General features: G+C 41.3%; 1 protein-coding gene across 8 annotated transcripts in view; it reads left to right on the top strand.

The window, feature by feature from the left end:
- MTMR1 (myotubularin related protein 1) overlaps positions 1–18,996 on the top strand; it is a 146,697-nt gene that overhangs the window by 84,812 nt on the left and 42,889 nt on the right. For all 8 annotated transcript variants that reach the window (XM_089684942.1, XM_089684940.1, XM_089684939.1 and 5 more), the window contains 4 exons: positions 3,624–3,707; positions 9,423–9,572; positions 10,894–11,082; positions 17,744–17,929. In XM_089684942.1, the coding sequence (XP_089541068.1) occupies positions 3,624–3,707; positions 9,423–9,572; positions 10,894–11,082; positions 17,744–17,929 (609 nt within the window). The remainder of the gene's footprint in view (positions 1–3,623; positions 3,708–9,422; positions 9,573–10,893; positions 11,083–17,743; positions 17,930–18,996) is intronic.

Below are 18,996 nucleotides of genomic sequence, written 5' to 3'. Positions count from 1 at the left end.
AGATGACCTGTCTTTTCTGGTTGTATTCACTATGGATCCCATCATGAGCATAATGCAGCACGTTCTACCATTTTTTTCCTTCACGCAAAACCTGGAACTGACTGCGCTGGTGTGCTAGGTCCATGTGAATACATGGAAAATGGTTTGCATGCATTTCTGATGATAAAAAAAGGCTCTGGACAGCATCTGGACATGGAACAGTTAAAAAATGCTTATAAACGCGGTTAACCACGATAACACGCGTTTACAAGCATTTGGCATTTGGAACGCTGGTAAAAATCTACTCCTGAACGCAAGTTTGATGCGTTCAAAAAAATGACTGTAAATTCAACTGCCTGTAAACAATGATGTGTACATGGACACATAGGAAAACATTAGGGAGAGTTCAGGGGCTGCTGAAATAAACACAGAACAGCTCCTGAATGTCAGTTTATCAGCTGCAGTGTACATGAGCCCTTATTGATCCGGTCAGATCAGGTGTTGTGACTTTCCTATTTTGCACGCTTGTTTTAGGTTAGTGACTGACAGCCAAGCAGCTAGCATTTTGAGCTAGAATTCTGCATTTGCAGCCTCAGTACAAATTTACTTTAAAAGCTCGATCTTATCACACACCACCTACTTTTTAGGCTCCATGCACACGGGGTGTTTTGAGAACGCTGGTAACGTTAGCTGTGTAAAGTCACGTTAAAAACATGAGTTTTCAGCTTTTTTTTTTTTTTTTTTGTAGCATTTTTGCATTAGCATTTTTCCATGTTTGTTTTTTTTAGTGTTACTTTTTTTTGGTAAAAAAAATGTCCAAAAACACCGGTTTGTGGCGTTTTACCATTTTTTCAGCGTTAGAGCATTTTTACAGCTAAAAACTCCTCTAGAAACCCTCTAGCCCTGGGTTTTTTTTCAAGCCAAAAAACATCCCTGCCATAAAATGTTGATTACATTCTATGTTTACATGGACACATAGGATAACATGCTGGGGGGTTTACTAACTGTAGAAAAAAACATCAAAAGCCAAAAACATGTGTGCATGAGGACTAAAAACGTTTAACGCAAACCCTTCCTTTAAGGTATGTGTTGACAGCCATCTCCTAAAGTTTACGTTTAAAGCGTATCTAAACCCAAATACAAACATCTAATCGCAGCTTACCAGTACTGCGGTGGTTGTGTGTTAGTTTTTTCCCCCTATGTTTTCACCTGGTGATCCTGCCAGTAACACACTTCCTATCATAGTATGACAACACTCACTAAGCCTTATATGTCAGGACAACAGAACCTTCTAGGACCCCCCCCCCCCCCGTTCCTTTGTCCTAACATAGGTGGATGGGGGTCCTGTAGTCCCCAGAACAATAAAACATAACAGTGGTGCACAGGCAGAGAGCACAGGAAGTCATCAGTTGACAAGGTTTCTGGAAAGATAAGACGGTCATGATTACACTTTTGAAACGGATGTGACGAAACTCTTTGTTATATATTCCACTGAACAAAAGGAAGCAAATAAGAGACGTTTGTTAGTTTACGAACACTGGCCACAAATGGCTTGCACCTTGGTCCGTTCATCAGGGACCGGCCGAAATTGGAACCATCTATGGGCAGGCTGATTGTATTGCATTTGATTGATGTAAGATTTTGGTGCAACCAGCCTGTTTGATTTTTCATGAAACTATTGCCAGCGGCTATAGCCACTAGCAATAATCACTGTGTTCTGGTGGGGACAGCTCCCTCCACATCAGGAGAACACAGAAGCAAAGCGGGAATCAAGCCATTTTCTTTGCTGTTTGTTCGTTTCTGTGGTTGCAGGAAAGAAAATTGCATCGACTATGGGCAGCTTTAATCTTTAATGATCTCTAGGCTCAAACTCTCCCACCCAGGTTATTGCTTACCTGCTCCAACATTATTAACATCCTCACCGGCAAAATCTAGGATGTTGCTCCAACAGCTCAGGTACATTACATTTGGGACTATGGGACATTAATGGGCCACACCACACTAGATTTTGACAGCCAGCACCCGGGTGGGGGTTAAATTTAGGATAGTTTAGGGGGCTAGGGAAGAGGGGCTGGAGTGGGGTTAACTTAAAACTCTATGATAAGCAACTATTGACCAACTACAAGTGGAATGTGTATTCACAATCTCATGTGCTTTGTGTATTTTGATCCAGGTCTGTGCTGTAATTCACAATGAAACTTTGCTTTTGTGCAGGAGCTTGCTGGGTTAATATTATTATTATTATTCAGGAAAAAAATTTGCATAAACATTTTTTCCACAAGAGCCTGCAAAGCTTTTGCAACCATGACCAGTCCGTCGTGGATGCTGTGTAAGGCTCCTGCAGACTCTCTCTCCAGCTCTCTCCTGTACCTCTGGATCGGCTTTTAGTTTTGAAAGCAAGGGGAAGTGTGAAGGGATTACCAGTGCACTGATTACACATTTGTAGTCCATTGAGAACTAAATGTCCGTCTGCCATGGTTTAAGACAGGACTTGTAGTTTATTCATTCACAGATCTTTGTGAATGAATGATGCGATTGTGCAGGTGGAGCTCTGCACAGCCAAGCCGATTTTAAGTCCTCATACACACTTGACGTTTTTACAGCTGCTATTTTTGGCTTTTGACGTTTTTTTTTTCTACAGCTAGTAAACCCCCCAGCATGTTATCCTATGTGTCCATGCACACATAAACTGTAATCAATGCTTTTCGGCTGGGACGTTTTTTTTGGCTGGAAAAAACGCAAAGGAGTAGTGGGTTTCTAGAGGAGTTTTTAGCTGTAAAAATGCTCTAACACTGAAAAATGCGGTAAAACGCCACAAACCGGCGTTTTTGGACACTTTTTTTGACCAAAAAAATTTTTTCTTTTGGTGTACAAAATGCAAACGTGGCAAAATTCCGCTAAATGCTAATGCCAAAACACTAAAAAGAAGCTGAAAAACTCGTTTTTAACATGACTTTACACAGCTAACGTTACCATCGTTATCAAAATATCCTGTGTGCATGAGGGCTAAATGCGATAGTGGCTGCAGGGAAGAAGAACCCCCACATGCTGTCACAGAGGAAGAGTGCTCTGGGGGTGGGAGCCAGTGCTTAGGAACATGTTACAGGTTACACTCTCTAAATCCAGATATAAAATGTTCCTAAAGGTGAATTCAGCCTTTAAATGTATATGAGTATTTGGTGAATCTGATAAAAAAAAAAATCTCCCTATATGATTTCCTGCTGTTGCATAGGTTGTGTGATTTATATTGCAGAGGAGATTTCTCTCTGATCTCTGTTTTGTCAGAAAAGGTTCATCCTTACAAGGATCTAATATTACTACTCCTGCCATTGTCTTGGACAAGTATTCCTAGTGGTGGATGGAGGTGAAATGTTCTGACCCGTTTGCTCAGAGTTGGGTGCTGAATGCTCTATTTTTGGTTCATCTCATAAGGAGGACCAGTTACCTTGTGACTCCTTTCTATATGTAGGTAAGCACATGAGCTTACAGCCAAGAACTGCTAACAGCTTGGACTGCAGCAGGTGCCGGGTCAGAGTTCAGAGGCTTCTGAGTGCAATGCCTTATACATCCCCTGCAACTAACAGCATGACTGATCTATTCAATTACAATGTTTTTCCTTAACCCATGTTGCCTTTTTCTTTTAGCCTTTATTTGCATTTAGTTACAAAGAGAAATTCTCTGTGGATGGATGGAAAGTTTATGATCCTACAGCAGAATACAAGAGACAGGTATGGTGTAATACACTTAGCAAAATCGTACTTTAACTTTATAGCTATATATCTGATTCATGGTACTTGTAATATGTATCATATACTGTGTGTGTTCATGCCTGTGTGTATGTGATAGATAGATACACACAGTGTATACTTACGCACACACACATTTTGTTTTTGTTAATTTTACTATTAGAGAACTATGTATTTAGTGCACTATGAGGATCAGAGTTGGCCATGGGCATGTTTTTCTTTGTATATAACCTGCCATTTCTCCTTTAAAGGATTAGTTCACTTTTCGTAACATGTTATACCCACCTTCAGGGGTCTTCTCCCCGCTAGATGTCACAATTTTAAAAAATGTGTACATGTGGGGCTCCACCCGCCCGGCCATGTCACTCATTTACAGTATTCTGTGATAGAGAACACTACAAGTTTCAACAGCCTTTTCGACTGTTGGCTTGTAGTTCTCAATGAACTACCACGGCGCTCCACAGTGCCATAGTAGTTCATTGAGTCTTTTTGTCAGTAAGTATCTGCTTGCCCTTAGAAAAAAGATGCTCGGCTACAGATACACTGACAGGTCTGCAAGAGACCTGCATGGCACCACTAATCTGCTGATCTCTGATGCAATGCTTTAGAGGCTCCAGAAACAAAAAAATAATAAATGCATATTTTTTTACCTACAAAAAAATGTGCATTTATAATTTTTTGTTAAAAAGGTGAAATTTTCCTTTAAAGTGGCTCTAAAGGCAGAAGGCTTTTTACTTTAATGCATTAAGATAAAAATCTTCAGTGTGCAGCTTCCCTTTATACTTACCCGAGTCCCAGCGATGCGGGATCCAGCGATGTGCATGAGAGCAGCATCTATCCTTGGTCTCTCTCTCTCCTTATTGACTCATACAGCAACGGGACCCATTGGCTCATGCTGCTGTCAATTACAGGCAGAAAACCAGTGAGGAGAGAGTGGGGGCAGGTGCGAGCCACACTCTGTGTAAATGGACAGTGTCCATTCACAGAAGCACGGCTCGAGAGTGAACCTGCTCAAGTGCCGCCATAGCAAAATGCTTGCTAATGGAGGCACGGGGAAGAAACCAGGACAGATGGTGGGGAACACAAAAAGGAGAGGGTCAGGGTTGCTCTGTGCAAAACCATTGCCCATGTAAGTATAACATGTCTGTTATAATAAAAAAAAAAAAAAAAAAAAAACCCCTTTAGAATCACTTTAAAGTAAAAGGGATACAGGCATCTGGAAAGTATTTTACGGTGGGCATAGAAAAGAATCACCCCTCTTTTAAAATAATCACATTTTGTTGCTTTGCAGCCTGAAATGAAGACACACAGTTTTTTGTTTTTTATCCATCTGTATTTACTTAGTGCAACTTAGAACATGCAAGTGAAAGACACAACACCAACATGTCAGAAAGAAAAATGAAAAAATTCAAAAACAGAATCACTGAGATGGAAAAAGAATCACCCCCCTTGTGTAAGTATTTTGTTGAACCACCTTTTGCTTTAATTCCAGGCCTTTAGTCTGTTGGGATATGTCTCTGCTAACTTTACACATCTAGAATTTGCAATATTTGCCCACTCTTTGTAGAACTGCTCAAGTTCAGTTAAACTGTGGTCATTGTGTGCATGTGACATCACAAATTCTCCACAAATATGGCTTGCATGGGAGAGTTGCAAAAAAAAAAAGCCACTCAAGAAGGGTCACATGCAGTCACCATTGAGCTTTGCCAAAACACACCTTGATGATTCTGAGGCCAAATGGAAAAAGGTGTTATGGTCAGATGAGACTAACATGGAATGACTTGGCCTCAACACTAACTGATATGTCTGGCAGAAATCCAATACAGCTCACCATCCAAATATTACCACCTCCGAGCTTTAATGTAGGAATGGTGGTATCTTGTTATGGGGTTGTTTCGCTGCAGCAGGGACTGGAGCACTTGTCAGGATAGAAGGAAAAAAGGATGGGGCAAAATACCACCAAATTCTGGAGGAAAATCTGCTGCCAGAAAATTGTCAATGGGAAGAAGGTTTACCTTCCAACATGAAAGTGGCCCAAAGAAAGCACGCAGCAGAAATGACCACAGAGTGGTTGAAGGAAAAAAAATGGTATGGCCTAGTCAGAGCCCAGAATTAAACCCCATTGAAAACCTGTGGAATGACTTGAAGACTGCAGTTCTGTAAAGAAGAGTGGGCAAATATTGCATTGTCCTAGATGTACAAATTTAGTAGAGATATCCCAACAGATTAAAAGCTGTAATAAAATCAAAAGGTGGTTCAACAAAATACTGGCACAAGGGGGGAATCTTTTTTTACTTTTTCTGTTTTTGAATTTGTTGGTTTTGTATCTTTCACTTGGAAGTTATCAGTTGCACTGAGTAAATACAGCTGGATAAAACAAAAACTTGTGTCTGTCTTCATTTCAGGCTGCAAAGCAACAAAATGCAATTATTTTAAAGGTGGGGTGATTCTTTTCTATACCCACTGTAAATGGTTTGTATACCAGTACAGTTCCTCACTAAATCTTGGTTCCAGCTCCTGATCTGCAGCATGACCACAGGACCACAGGACCACAAAGGACCACAATAGCCTGGAGCTTATGACATTTCTCTTTTTTCATTTCTCTTTCAACAGTTAAGTTGCAAAAATACCAAAAATATCTAAAATAACAAAACAAAAAAAAACAAAAAAAACCATACTACATAAGTACAGCATACAATTCAATGCAGTTCAACTATACATTCTACACACATTAAGTATACTAAAAGGTATTCCCGATATAAGGATCATTTTAAGGCATAATAGTTAAACTAAAAAATGATTATTAATTGTGTCACTTATTTAGGCCTATTCACACCATGTGGAGAGATATGAGTTTTTCTGCAAAGGTGCAAAGAAAACAGTTGTTCCATATGTGCCCTGTTCATACCACAACATTAATATCACTTGCAGATTTTTTTTCTGCATAGGAATCTGCAAAGTATATAAAACTCACTGAATCGTGCATGAAACTGATGTAAACTGATGTCTCTACAAGTGAAATCTGTGTGGTTTTTCCATCAGTTTTTTACACGTATGGTGTAAATGAGGCCTAACAGTTTTTGGTAGCTTTTCATGCAGATGGCTTTTGGTTCATCATAATATACATTTTGGGGATTTAATTGAAGATATACCCATTACAAGTATTATCACACAAACCTCTTTTTATTTAAGAAATCAAGAATACTGTTTTTTAATATGGGTCATTGGTGGTTGATATACTAACTATAGAGAGCTTGAGGTGCTACCTAATAGCTTTGTTTTTACATCTGCTATCATGAATGATTAGGATATTAATAAGTTATTGAATTTGTTCTACCTTAATTTTAGAAAGCAAGCACACTTCCAAAATGCTGCTTTTCAGTTCTTTTTCTCAGTTCCTTCCCTGACTGACTAGTTTTGTTTTGGGAGAGCCTTTTCTCCCCTTACAGAAGGGTGTCCAACCTTTTTGACTTCTCTGGGCCTCATTGGAAGAAGAGGAATTGTCTTGGGCCACACATAAATTACACTGACAATAAGGATAGCTGATGAGCAGGAAAGGTTGGGAAGATCACAAGTTGACAATCACTGATATAGATAATGTACCTATCTGAATAATAAAATAAAATGTTTGTAATATTTTTTATTATAAAGGTAAAAGAGGGCAACATAAAACTAGTGCAATATTTGATACAGCTTTTATAAACACATCAATATCTTGTTCAGTTGGTTGGAGTAGCAACTCTAAATGAATTCTCAAGATGCTCATCAGATATTTTGGCCTTGAAAATAGTTGCTCACAAATAAATATAGGTGCTACCGAAAACTGATGACATGAATAAGGTGTGACTGTGAAGAGTAGGATGTTTTTTCTTTTGGAAGATAAAACGTATACGTCCAGTATAGAAACACTGTCAAATGTTTCTTTGGCCCCATGTGTTTGTTAAGTGTTAATTCATTTTTACAAAATGTGTGCAGGACTGTGACCCGGAATAAGAAAACACCTGCTGCAAAAGTGACAGCAGTGCTCAATCTTAGCCTTCACAGGACTCAGTCTTCACAGGACTAAGATTGAGCTCTGCATCACTTTTGCAACAGGTTTTTTTCCTATTTCGGGACACAATCTTGCACAATGTCCTTTTGTCTCTTTCGGTCAGTTGACTATGTCGACTGCGCTTATGCTCATCAGCCACTGATTTCCCAGAAACTATATGCCTTCATATCCTTTGTCACTACACCTTGCAACACGGCAAATAAAGTGGCAACTTTGGTCACAGAGGCACCACCTAAGTGGACACCAACAATTTGCCCTCTTTGAAGCCCAGTAAGCTCTGACATGACTCCATTATACAAAATAAAGAGAACAAACAGAGGGAGCACCGGCCTAGTGCATTACCTTAAAAAATGTGTTTAATACAGGATAAAAGAAGGTATTGTACTCACAAAATGAAAATACAGTCAAAGGCACATCATAAAGGAACAGGGCTCTGAGGAAGAGGCAAGTCCTCTAAACACGTTAGCCAGTTGGAAGTCCATAGTTCCCAATGCGGACAGACACGTAGTGCGGATTGGACAGAGCTGATCCTTTATGATGTGCCTTTGACTGTATTGTTATTTTGTGAGTACAATACCTTCTTTTATCTTTTATTAAACACATTTTGTAAGGTAATGCACTAGGCCGGTGCTCCCTCTGTTTGTTTTCTTTATTCAGGTCTCTTGAGGCCAGCAAGGTGTGCATATTCCAGGACATTCGTGATGTGGTCCTAATCTGTACTGAGTCCATTCCTAAGCGCAGGAGCATCTGGGTTTGCTCTTCCATGACTCCATATTACTAGCAACGCACACACAGTGAATGACGAAAGTAAGGTTTCCCACCTGTTAGCTAGGTGTCTCATCATACAGCGGAAGCAAAAGTATATTGCGTCACTTCCACTTTCAACATGAAACATGTCATCACTTTCACACCTGCAAATCATGTAGTGTTTCCAAGTTTTTGTCTAACCCCTGTATATGCTCATCTGTAGTGGTATCGTAAAGAGTATTATGAGTATATAAACTATGTTGTGGAAAAACAAGAAAAATAAAAGCTTTTAGAGCTAAAGACTGTAGAGGGAGAGGCAGGGAATAGCAGGATTAGCTCTGTGCTGTTTTGTCCCAGGACAGTCAGACTACCATAAAGTGTAGATAACACAATGCAGAAGCATTGTGTTGTGCTACACTATGACAGAACATTTATGGGAGAAATCCAAGTTTTGAAGCTGATTAAGTTAGCTCCTGGGTGTGGTGCAAAAACCCAAAGTCCCCTATACTCCAGACCTGAGCTAAGGTCTGGAGCACAGCAGGCCACATGTTGAGGACATGTTTTGGGCACTGGGGGTATAGGTCCTCTGTTGAGAATATTTGATTTAAAGGTAGAAGTGGGGCATTGTATATATGCATTTTACTGCAAATTAAAACCTAAACAAGCAGTGAAAGGGTAATTCCCCAAATTGAATTTTAACATTAGCATTTAGGTCATTTACATTTGAAATATGATATGCTATAAATCAAGCACAAGTGTACTGAAATGTACCAGTTTTTGACCATTTGGTTTAATCATTTATGAGGTACTAAGGTGAACTCCCACTTGAAATCAATATAATTTCAGTTCTTACATTTCTAGTGAATGAAGAATAATTGTTTTACCTATTTGTTGTACAGGGCTTGCCCAATGAGAGCTGGAAGATCACCAAGATAAACAGTAACTATGAGCTGTGTGACACATATCCAGCTGTCTTTGTTGTACCGACGAGTGTAGCAGATGATGACTTGGCCAGAGTGGGAGCATTTAGAGCTAAAGGACGTATCCCGGTAAGCAGGGGACTAGTAGATGATGTTTGAGATTGTGTATAGTTGAAATAGAAATGTGATTAACTGTTCAAAAGGAAGCTGTCGGTAGATGCTGGGATAAATGAAACATGGCTTCAGCCAGTATTGCTGTTCATGGGGTAACTAGAATAGGACATCTACCCTTGCTACCTTTAGTGTATGACAAGGCATCTGCCCATTCTGCCTTTGGTGTATGAGAGGGCATCCTACCCCTTCTACCTTTGGTGTATGAGAGGGCATCCTACCCCTTCTACCTTTGGTGTATGAGAGGGTATCCTACCCCTTCTACCTTTGGTGTATGAGAGGGCATCCTACCCCTTCTACCTTTGGTGTATGAGAGGGCATCCTACCCCTTCTACCTTTGGTGTATGAGAGGGCATCCTACCCCTTCTACCTTTGGTGTATGAGAGGGCATCCTACCCCTTCTACCTTTGGTGTATGAGAGGGCATCCTACCCCTTCTACCTTTGGTGTATGAGAGGGCATCCTACCCCTTCTACCTTAGGTGTATGAGAGGGCATCCTACCCTTTTTTTACCTTTGGTGTATGAGAGGGCATCCTACCCTTTTTCTACCTTTGGTGTATGAGAGGGCTTCCTACTCCTTCTTCCTTTGGTATATGAGAGGGCATCCTACCTTTCCTACCTTTGGTGTATGAGAGGGCATCCTACCCTTTCTACCTTGGGTGTATGAGAGGGCATCCTACCCTTTCTACCTTTGGTGTATGAGAGGGCATCCTACCCTTTCTACCTTGGGTGTATGAGAGGGCATCCTACCCTTTCTACCTTTGGTGTATGAGAGGGCATCCTACCCTTTCTACCTTGGGTGTATCAGAGGGCATCCTACCCTTTCTACCTTGGGTGTATCAGAGGGCATCCTACCCTTTCTACCCTGGGTGTATGAGAGGGCATCCTACCCTTTCTACCTTGGGTGTATCAGAGGGCATCCTACCCTTTCTACCTTGGGTGTATCAGAGGGCATCCTACCCTTTCTACCTTGGGTGTATGAGAGGGCATCCTACCCTTTTTCTACCTTTGGTGTATGAGAGGGCATCCTACTCCTTCTACCTTTGGTGTATGAGAGGGCATCCTACTCCTTCTACCTTTGGTGTATGAGAGGGCATCCTACTCCTTCTACCTTTGGTGTATGAGAGGGCATCCTACTCCTTCTACCTTTGGTGTATGAGAGGGCATCCTACTCCTTCTACCTTTGGTGTATGAGAGGGCATCCTACCCTTTCTTCCTTTGGTGTATGAGAGGGCATCCTACCCTTACAGTTTTGTTTTAAAAGCACTTCTTCTTGCAGGTGTTGTCCTGGATCCACCCTGAAAGTCAGGCTACAATAACTCGCTGTAGCCAGCCTTTAGTCGGGCCCAATGATAAGCGATGTAAAGAAGATGAAAAGTATTTACAGACTATAATGGATGCCAATGCCCAATCGCACAAAATTATTATCTTTGATGCCAGGCAGAACAGTGTTGCTGACACTAACAAGGTAAGTTGAGTTTTCTTTGCTATAATAAACTGGTTGCTGCACTTTTAGCTCTGTACGTTAATAATGGATTATCTAAGGATGTACATGTGGAAAATAAATCCTACATGCTTATGGCCCAGTTTGGTTTTTCAGCGCTTGGATAATGTGGGGAACAAGGAAAAAGGTGCACATGGGTGCACCAGTGTGGTCATTGTGCTAATGGATTTTCAAGCCCAGATAATCAGAATCTGAAGTATTATAATTGGGGATAGGTATTTACTCCCCATACATGGATCAACTGTATGTACATAGATTAATTTATGTTCAAACCTACTATGCACATTAAGTGCATGGGGCTAGTGCTGCAGATTTTTTTGTCTTGGAGCATTATTACCTCCACTGTCAACAACAATGGGGCATAGTACCTGTCAAAGACACCAACAATGGGTTGCTAGTCCTCCCACTGACACCAATGATGGGGCACTATTCCTCCCACTGACACCAATGATGGGGCACTATTCCTCCCACTGACACCAATGATGGGGCACTATTCCTCCCACTGACACCAATGATGGGGCACTATTCCTCCCACTGACACCAATGATGGGGCACTATTCCTCCCACTGACACCAATGATGGGGCACTATTCCTCCCACTGACACCAATGATGGGGCACTATTCCTCCCACTGACACCAATGATGGGGCACTATTCCTCCCACTGACACCAATGATGGGGCACTATTCCTCCCACTGACACCATCGATGGGGCACTATTCCTCCCACTGACACCAATGATGGGGCACTATTCCTCCCACTGACACCAATGATGGGGCACTATTCCTCCCACTGACACCATCGATGGGGCACTATTCCTCCCACTGACACCATCGATGGGGCACTATTCCTCCCACTGACACCATCGATGGGGCACTATTCCTCCCACTGACACCAGCGATGGGGCACTATTCCTCTCACTGACGCCATCGATGGGGCACTATTCCTCCCACTGACGCCATCGATGGGGCACTATTCCTCCCACTGACGCCATCGATGGGGCACTATTCCTCCCACTGACGCCATCGATGGGGCACTATTCCTCCCACTGACGCCATTGATGGGGCACTATTCCTCCCACTGACGCCATCGATGGGGCACTATTCCTCCCACTGACACCAGCGATGGGGCACTATTCCTCCCACTGACACCAGCGATGGGGCACTATTCCTCCCACTGACGCCAGCGATGGGGCACTATTCCTCCCACTGTCGCCAGCGATGGGGCACTATTCCTCCCACTGACGCCAGCGATGGGGCACTATTCCTCCCACTGACGCCAGCGATGGGGCACTATTCCTCCCACTGACGCCAGCGATGGGGCACTATTCCTCCCACTGACGCCAGCGATGGGGTACTATTCCTCCCACTGACGCCAATGATGAGGCAATATTCCTCCCACTGACACCAATGATGGGGCACTATTCCTCCCACTGACACCAATGATGGGGCACTATTCCTCCCACTGACACCAATGATGGGGCATTGTTTTCTCCCACTGATGCCAGGGTACTTTCTTCTTCCACTGGCCACAGTTCAGTCCCCCTAAAGTTTGAAGGACAGTAACAGTGCTCTTTGTTTAAAAAGTTTGGAGACCCCTGTTCTACACTATTACTTTATTTATCAGTCCCAATAAGGCTGTTAGCATAGCTTTAACGTGAAATTGAACCTTCAGTTTAAATCCACTAAATAAGTTCCAGATGCATCAAAATGTGTTTAACGTTTTACAGTTTTTCTTCCTAAAGCAGCTGTAGCCTGAGTAAAAAAAAACAGCCTGTCCCCAGACAGCAGCTGCACAGTGTGACCCTGACTCTTTATAGTAAGCAGTGGTCTCTTTTTAGATGTGTGACACACAGGAGGCATGCCACACCTTTAAAAAGAGATCACAGTTTCCCTGCAGAGAACAGCATGTTGGCAGGGGACAGGCTTTTCTACCCAGGCAGTTTGTTTTAGTAATGTAAGGCACTGGTGATGTGTTTTGGACCATGTGATTCCTGGGTTAATGACCTGACTTGTCCAAATATCAGTACTTTATATAAATTGTTAGGCAGCACATTGGCTTAGTGGTTAGCACTCCTACCTTCCAGCACTAGGGTCCTCACTTTGAATCCCAACAGGGACAGTGCCTGCATGTAATCTTCATGTTCTCCCAGTGCTTGCATTTACCTTTCCTTGGGGTACTCGGAGTTCTTCCCACACTCCGCATACATGCTGGTAGGTTAATATGCTTCTGTCCAGTTTAGTCCTAGTATGTGAAGCTATGTAAGGCAGGGACCTTACATTGTAATCTCTCTGAAGGCAGGCACTGATGTGATTGTACAGTACATGTGTTGCCGCCCATTTTTGCCAATGCTATTAACTTCTCGTTTTGCTCTAGGGGAGAGAACAGCGGCGATATACTCACCTGACCCGCCGATCCTCCCCACACAAGACTTAGCCCTTCACCTCCTGCCCTCACCCCCACAGCCTTGTAAATGTTCCTGACATCAGCATGTTCCATAGACAGAAGCAGTCCACCTCTTTACTGTGGGGGAGCGCGGTTTTCTGGAGGATCAGCTGGTCAAGCGGGTATGAGCTTTGTGCTCACACCTAGAAAAAAATTAGCAGCTGATCCATGCAGTTGGGGGCACAGCCCTACTGCATGGTGAAAACAAAAATTTTAATGGAGTTCTGCTTTAAGGAAAAACCCAACACGCTGGATGTACACAAGTTGATCAAAATATCGACACGTGCACAACTAGTTAGCCCATACATGGATTGAAACTCAGCCAGTACCTTCTGAACTGGCCGAATTTTGATCCATGTATGGCTGACTTAAGGCCATCATTCACAGTTAACCCTAAACCACAGGTGTCAAACTGGCGGTCCTCCAGCTGTTGCCGAACTACAAGTCCCATGAGGCATTGCAAGATGGACAGTTACAAGCATGATTCCCAAAAGTAGAGGCATGATGGGACTTGTAGTTTCGCAACAGCTGGAGGGCCACCAGTTTGACATCCCTGGGCCTAAACTGATAACCTGTAAAGGCTTTTAAAGTGTTGTCTATAGACAATTTTGAGTATTGAATTTTGTTGCTGTTTCATGGGGGTTTTACAGTTTTAAGGCTTGATGTGTTTTTTGTTTTTTTTTTAAACTTCATTTATTGAAAAAAAATTGCACGTACAAATTACTTGTCAAGCCAATACAATGGCAAAATACTACGCAGCAAATAGTGTATACGAAAGGAATTGTCACAGCTCTGGAGTATCAAAGCCTGTAAATTCAACACATACAGCAGCAACAAATAGGTACATCCATGTATAAGAACAATCAGAAAAACCAAACAAGAAGAAAAAATGTACATTAAACAAGTAAAAAAGAAAATAAAACAAAAACCCAGAGTAAGCGATCAGACATAAGAATACTGAACACATGTATGTTATTAGACTGAGTGGTTCCACCCAGGCGCCCAGCACCATAAGGCTTGGCATGTTTGGTATCTGCACTAAAATTAACTTTCTTTTTTCTGAAAAGGAGTTTGAGAAATGTGTGCAAATATATAAAATAATACAACTTCTACCATTTTATTTTCCAGGGTCTCTGCTGTCAGAAAGTAATTGTTTGGGATGGGGGGTATTAACTATTCTTCAGGCCTAAAACTGTGCATTTTAACATGTGCAAAAATAAAAAAAAAATGTCTGTGACTGAATAGTGGTTAAGCTAGTGGTTTAGGATAGGTATGCTCTAAGAAGCTAGAACCCTTTATGTGATCAAATGCTGTTTATGATGTCTCTCAGAATGATGGAATCAGGGCTGCAGTGGTTCAGATTGAGGGTAACAGGCACTGGATGTTTTGCATTTGATAGAACATACAGCGCCTTATGTTCACTCCCTTGGGATTTTGATAAACTTGCTTGCTAATCACTTTTATGTATGATTGATTAAGATTTGCTAAAATGCCTGACTACTATGATGAATGGAGCTATCTCTTGGTGTATACGTGCTTGTGACTGGGGACCAGTGTTGTAGTGTGTGTACAGCAATTAGCCTAGTTTATACTTTGTACCCACAAATCAGACAGCTGCTCTTGCTTTAGCAATGTGAGGCACTGGTGATGTGTTTTGTACCATATGATTCCTGGGTAAATGACATGACTTGTCCAAACATCGATATTTTATATAAATTGTTAGGCAGCACATTGGCTTAGTGGTTAGCACTTCTACCTTCCAGCGCTAGGGTCCTCACTTTGAATCCCAACAGGGACAGTGCCTGCATAGAATTTGCATTTTCCCTTCCTTGGGGTACTCATTCTTCCCACACTCTGAATACATGCTGGTAGGTTAATACAGTATGCTTCTGTCTAATTTAGCCCTAGTATGTGAAGCTATGTATGGTAGGGACCTTAGATTATAATCTCTCTGAGGGAAGTCACTGATGCGATTGTACAGTATATAAGCATGTGTAAATTGTCAGCACTATAAAAATACCTGTAATTAAATTGTAAAGTAACTTTGGGTGGGGTAGTTTTTCTGTATTTCAAGCCAGGAGTTAATAGTCCTTGCATCATACAGTTGTGCTCAAAAGTTTGCATACCCTGGCAGAAATTGTGCAACTTTGGCATTGAAATTGCCAAAAAAAACTGTATTTTATTTAAAGTGTTACTACACCCAGGAGCCTGCATTCACTATATTTGGTCTACCACAGTACACAGAACATGGAAGTACAATTATGTTACACAAGGTGACACACGCAGGTTAAAATGACAATTAAAGGTTTATTTCCCACATCTGTGGCTTTTTAAATTACAATTTGTATCTGTATAAATAGTCAATGAGTTTGTTAGCTCTCACGTGGAAGCACTGAGCAGGCTAGAGCCATGTTGAGCAGAAAAGGACTGTCAGACAATGTGTAACAAGGTAATGGACCTTTATAAAGATGGAAAAGGACATAAAGAAATATCCAAAGCCTGAAATATGGCAATCATTCAATCATTTATTAAGAAGTGGACAATTCAGTAATCTCGATACCAAGCCAAGGTCAGGTAGACCAAGAAAGATTGCAGCCAATATTGCCAGAAGAATTGTTTGGGACACAAAGAAAAACCCACAGGTAACCTCAAGAAAAATACAGGCTGCTCTAGAAAAAGGTGGTGTGGTTGTTTCAAGGAGCACGGTACAACGATGATTGACCATAAATGAGCTGCATGGTCGAGTTGTCAGAAAGAAGCCTTTACTATGCTAATAACCTAAAAAAGCCCAGTTACAATATACCCAACAACACCTTTTCATGCCTCACAGCTTCTGACACACTATAATCTGGAGTGACAAGATCAATATAGAGCTTTATGGTCGCAACCATAAGCTCTATTTTTGGAGAGGTATCAACAAGACCTATAGCAACAAGAATACCAACCCTACTGTGAAGCATGGTGGTGGTTCTCTGATGTTTTGGTGGTGTATGATCTCTAAAAGCACTGGGAATCTTGTGAAAATTGATGGCAAGATGAATGCAGCATGTTATCGGAAAATACTGGCAGACAGATTGCATTCTTCTGAATGAAAGCTGCACATGGGGCATTCTTGGACTTTCCAGCATGACAACAGCCCTAAGCAGGAGGTCAAGTTGACTCTCCAGTGGTTACAGCAGAAAAAGGTGAAGGTTCTGGAGTAGCCATCAGTGTCTGCTGACCTTAATAGCATGGAGCCACTCTGGGGAGATTTCAAACGTGCAGTTCATGTAAAACAACTAAAGATTTTGCATGACCTGGAAGCATTTTGCCAAGATGAATGGACCGCTATACCACCTGCAAGAGTTCAGGGCCTCATAGACCACTATTACAAAAGACTGCATATTGTCATTGTTGCTAAAGGGGGCAATACACAGTATTAGGAATGTAAGGAATGCAGACTTTTGAACAAGGATCATTGTTGTTGCAATGTTTTGTTTTATGATTTTGCAATTCTGTTATGACCTACAGAATATAAATCCAATAAAAAATAAATGTGTTTAGCTCACCTATGTTTCCTTTAAAAATGGTACTGTATATTTCCAATTTCCAAGAGTATGCAAACTTTTGAGCGCAACTGTATATACTCGTTGCATACATGGAATATGGATAGCAGTCACTAATGTCTGAACAGTAAAATTATCTGAACACAAGAAATATTTAGCTTACATAGTTAGTCTGGCTGAAACAAGACAAAATTCCATCTAGTTCAACCATAAAGAAAAAAAAAAAGTTATAAGGCAATCGGAAACTCCTTCCCGATCCTCCACGAGGCAATTGGATATTCCCTGGATCAGCTTTACCTATAAATGTTAGTATCCAGTTATATTCTGTGTATCTATGAAATAATCCAGGCTTTTTTAAAGCAATCCACTGAGCTGGCCAGAACCAACTCTTGAGGAAGTCTATTCCACATTTTCACAGCTTTTAATGTGAAGAAACCTTTCCGCATTTCTTTTCCTAAAGATGTAAGAGTGCCCCCTTGTCCTCTGTGATGATCTCGGTGTATAATTTTACACCAATCTTTTTAGTGGAATTTTGGTTTTGCACTTAAAGTGAGTAAGGACTTGTAGAATGTATGATTCTTTATATGAGATTTCCGAGGGATGTTCTGCTCTAATTTTTGTGTTTTGTGTTCTGCAGGCAAAAGGAGGCGGGTATGAAAGTGAGACTGCGTACCCCAATGCAGAGCTCATTTTCCTGGAAATCCACAACATCCATGTCATGAGGGAATCCCTGCGTAAGCTGAAGGAGATTGTTTATCCAGCCATTGATGAGTCACGATGGCTAACCAACGTGGATGGAACACATTGGCTTGAATACATAAGGGTAAGATCTGTCATCAGCGTTTACTCATTTTTTCCATGACAATCAACTTCCCATTGACTCACAGAGAAACAACAACGTTGAAAGAACTGGTTATACAAAACCCACTGGGATGTATTAACATTATAATCTTTATTCAAAGACTGCAATATATAAAAGATTCTAACTCTAACACCATCACTATATTAATTAAAACTGGACAATGCTGCCACAGGAAAAGACACACTCAGCCTTTTTTATACCACATTTTCAACCTGCTTTTATTAGTCATCAGAAATAGAATCATTTATATTTGCTGTTCTAGCACTGAGAGTTTGCTATAATTGTATATTGTCACATTTTGCCTCCTATTTCTTTTTCCTAATGGGAACCCTTGCAGGCATTTCACAGTATCAGCAGGAAGAACCTGCCAAGTCCACTACCTTTGTGAAAGTAAATGTGTTTTGGTGGTTACTATAGACTTGTAGATACAAAAGTGTATGAATCCTGAGTTTTTGTTATCCTCAGGAAATGTTTGGTTTTAAAAAAGCTGTTGTTGGTAGTTTTTTGGTAAGAGTTTATATACGCTGCTCTTTGAAAAATGTATGTTATTATTACCAATACATCCTGGTGAGTTTCGTATATCAACAATTCATTAAAGTTTAGCAAAACATTAACATTTACAAAATAGAAGATGTCTTTAAAGGGAGTGTAAGTGCCTGTAATTTGTATAATGTTTAAATTCCCTGCTCACCAGGTGACATTTGAGATCATTGTTGTGTTGGGAGCAATTGGTAAAAATGAGAACTTAAAGTGGTTGTAAACCCTTACATATACCCAGTCAGGTGACTGGCTTCAGGTGATACACTGAGATGAAACAAATCCTCCTACATACATTGTATATGTTTAGCTGCAGCCATCTCTTCTCTACATCCTTTCAAAGTGCAACATTTTATAAAGCTCGTCTCAGCTTTCAGAAAAAAATTTACACACTGCAGAGCTCAGGGAGGAGAGTTCTGAGAGCCGATTGGAGGGAAGGGACACCCCCCCCCCCCTTCACACAGTTCACAGGAACAGAGCTGAGGCTGTCA

This window comes from Staurois parvus, unplaced genomic scaffold, assembly GCF_062004578.1.
Source record: "Staurois parvus isolate SC_StPar_1 unplaced genomic scaffold, SC_StPar_1.0 ptg000361l, whole genome shotgun sequence".
In the NCBI taxonomy this organism is placed as follows: Eukaryota; Metazoa; Chordata; class Amphibia; order Anura; family Ranidae; genus Staurois; species Staurois parvus.
This window is presented reverse-complemented; position numbering and strand designations above follow the sequence as displayed.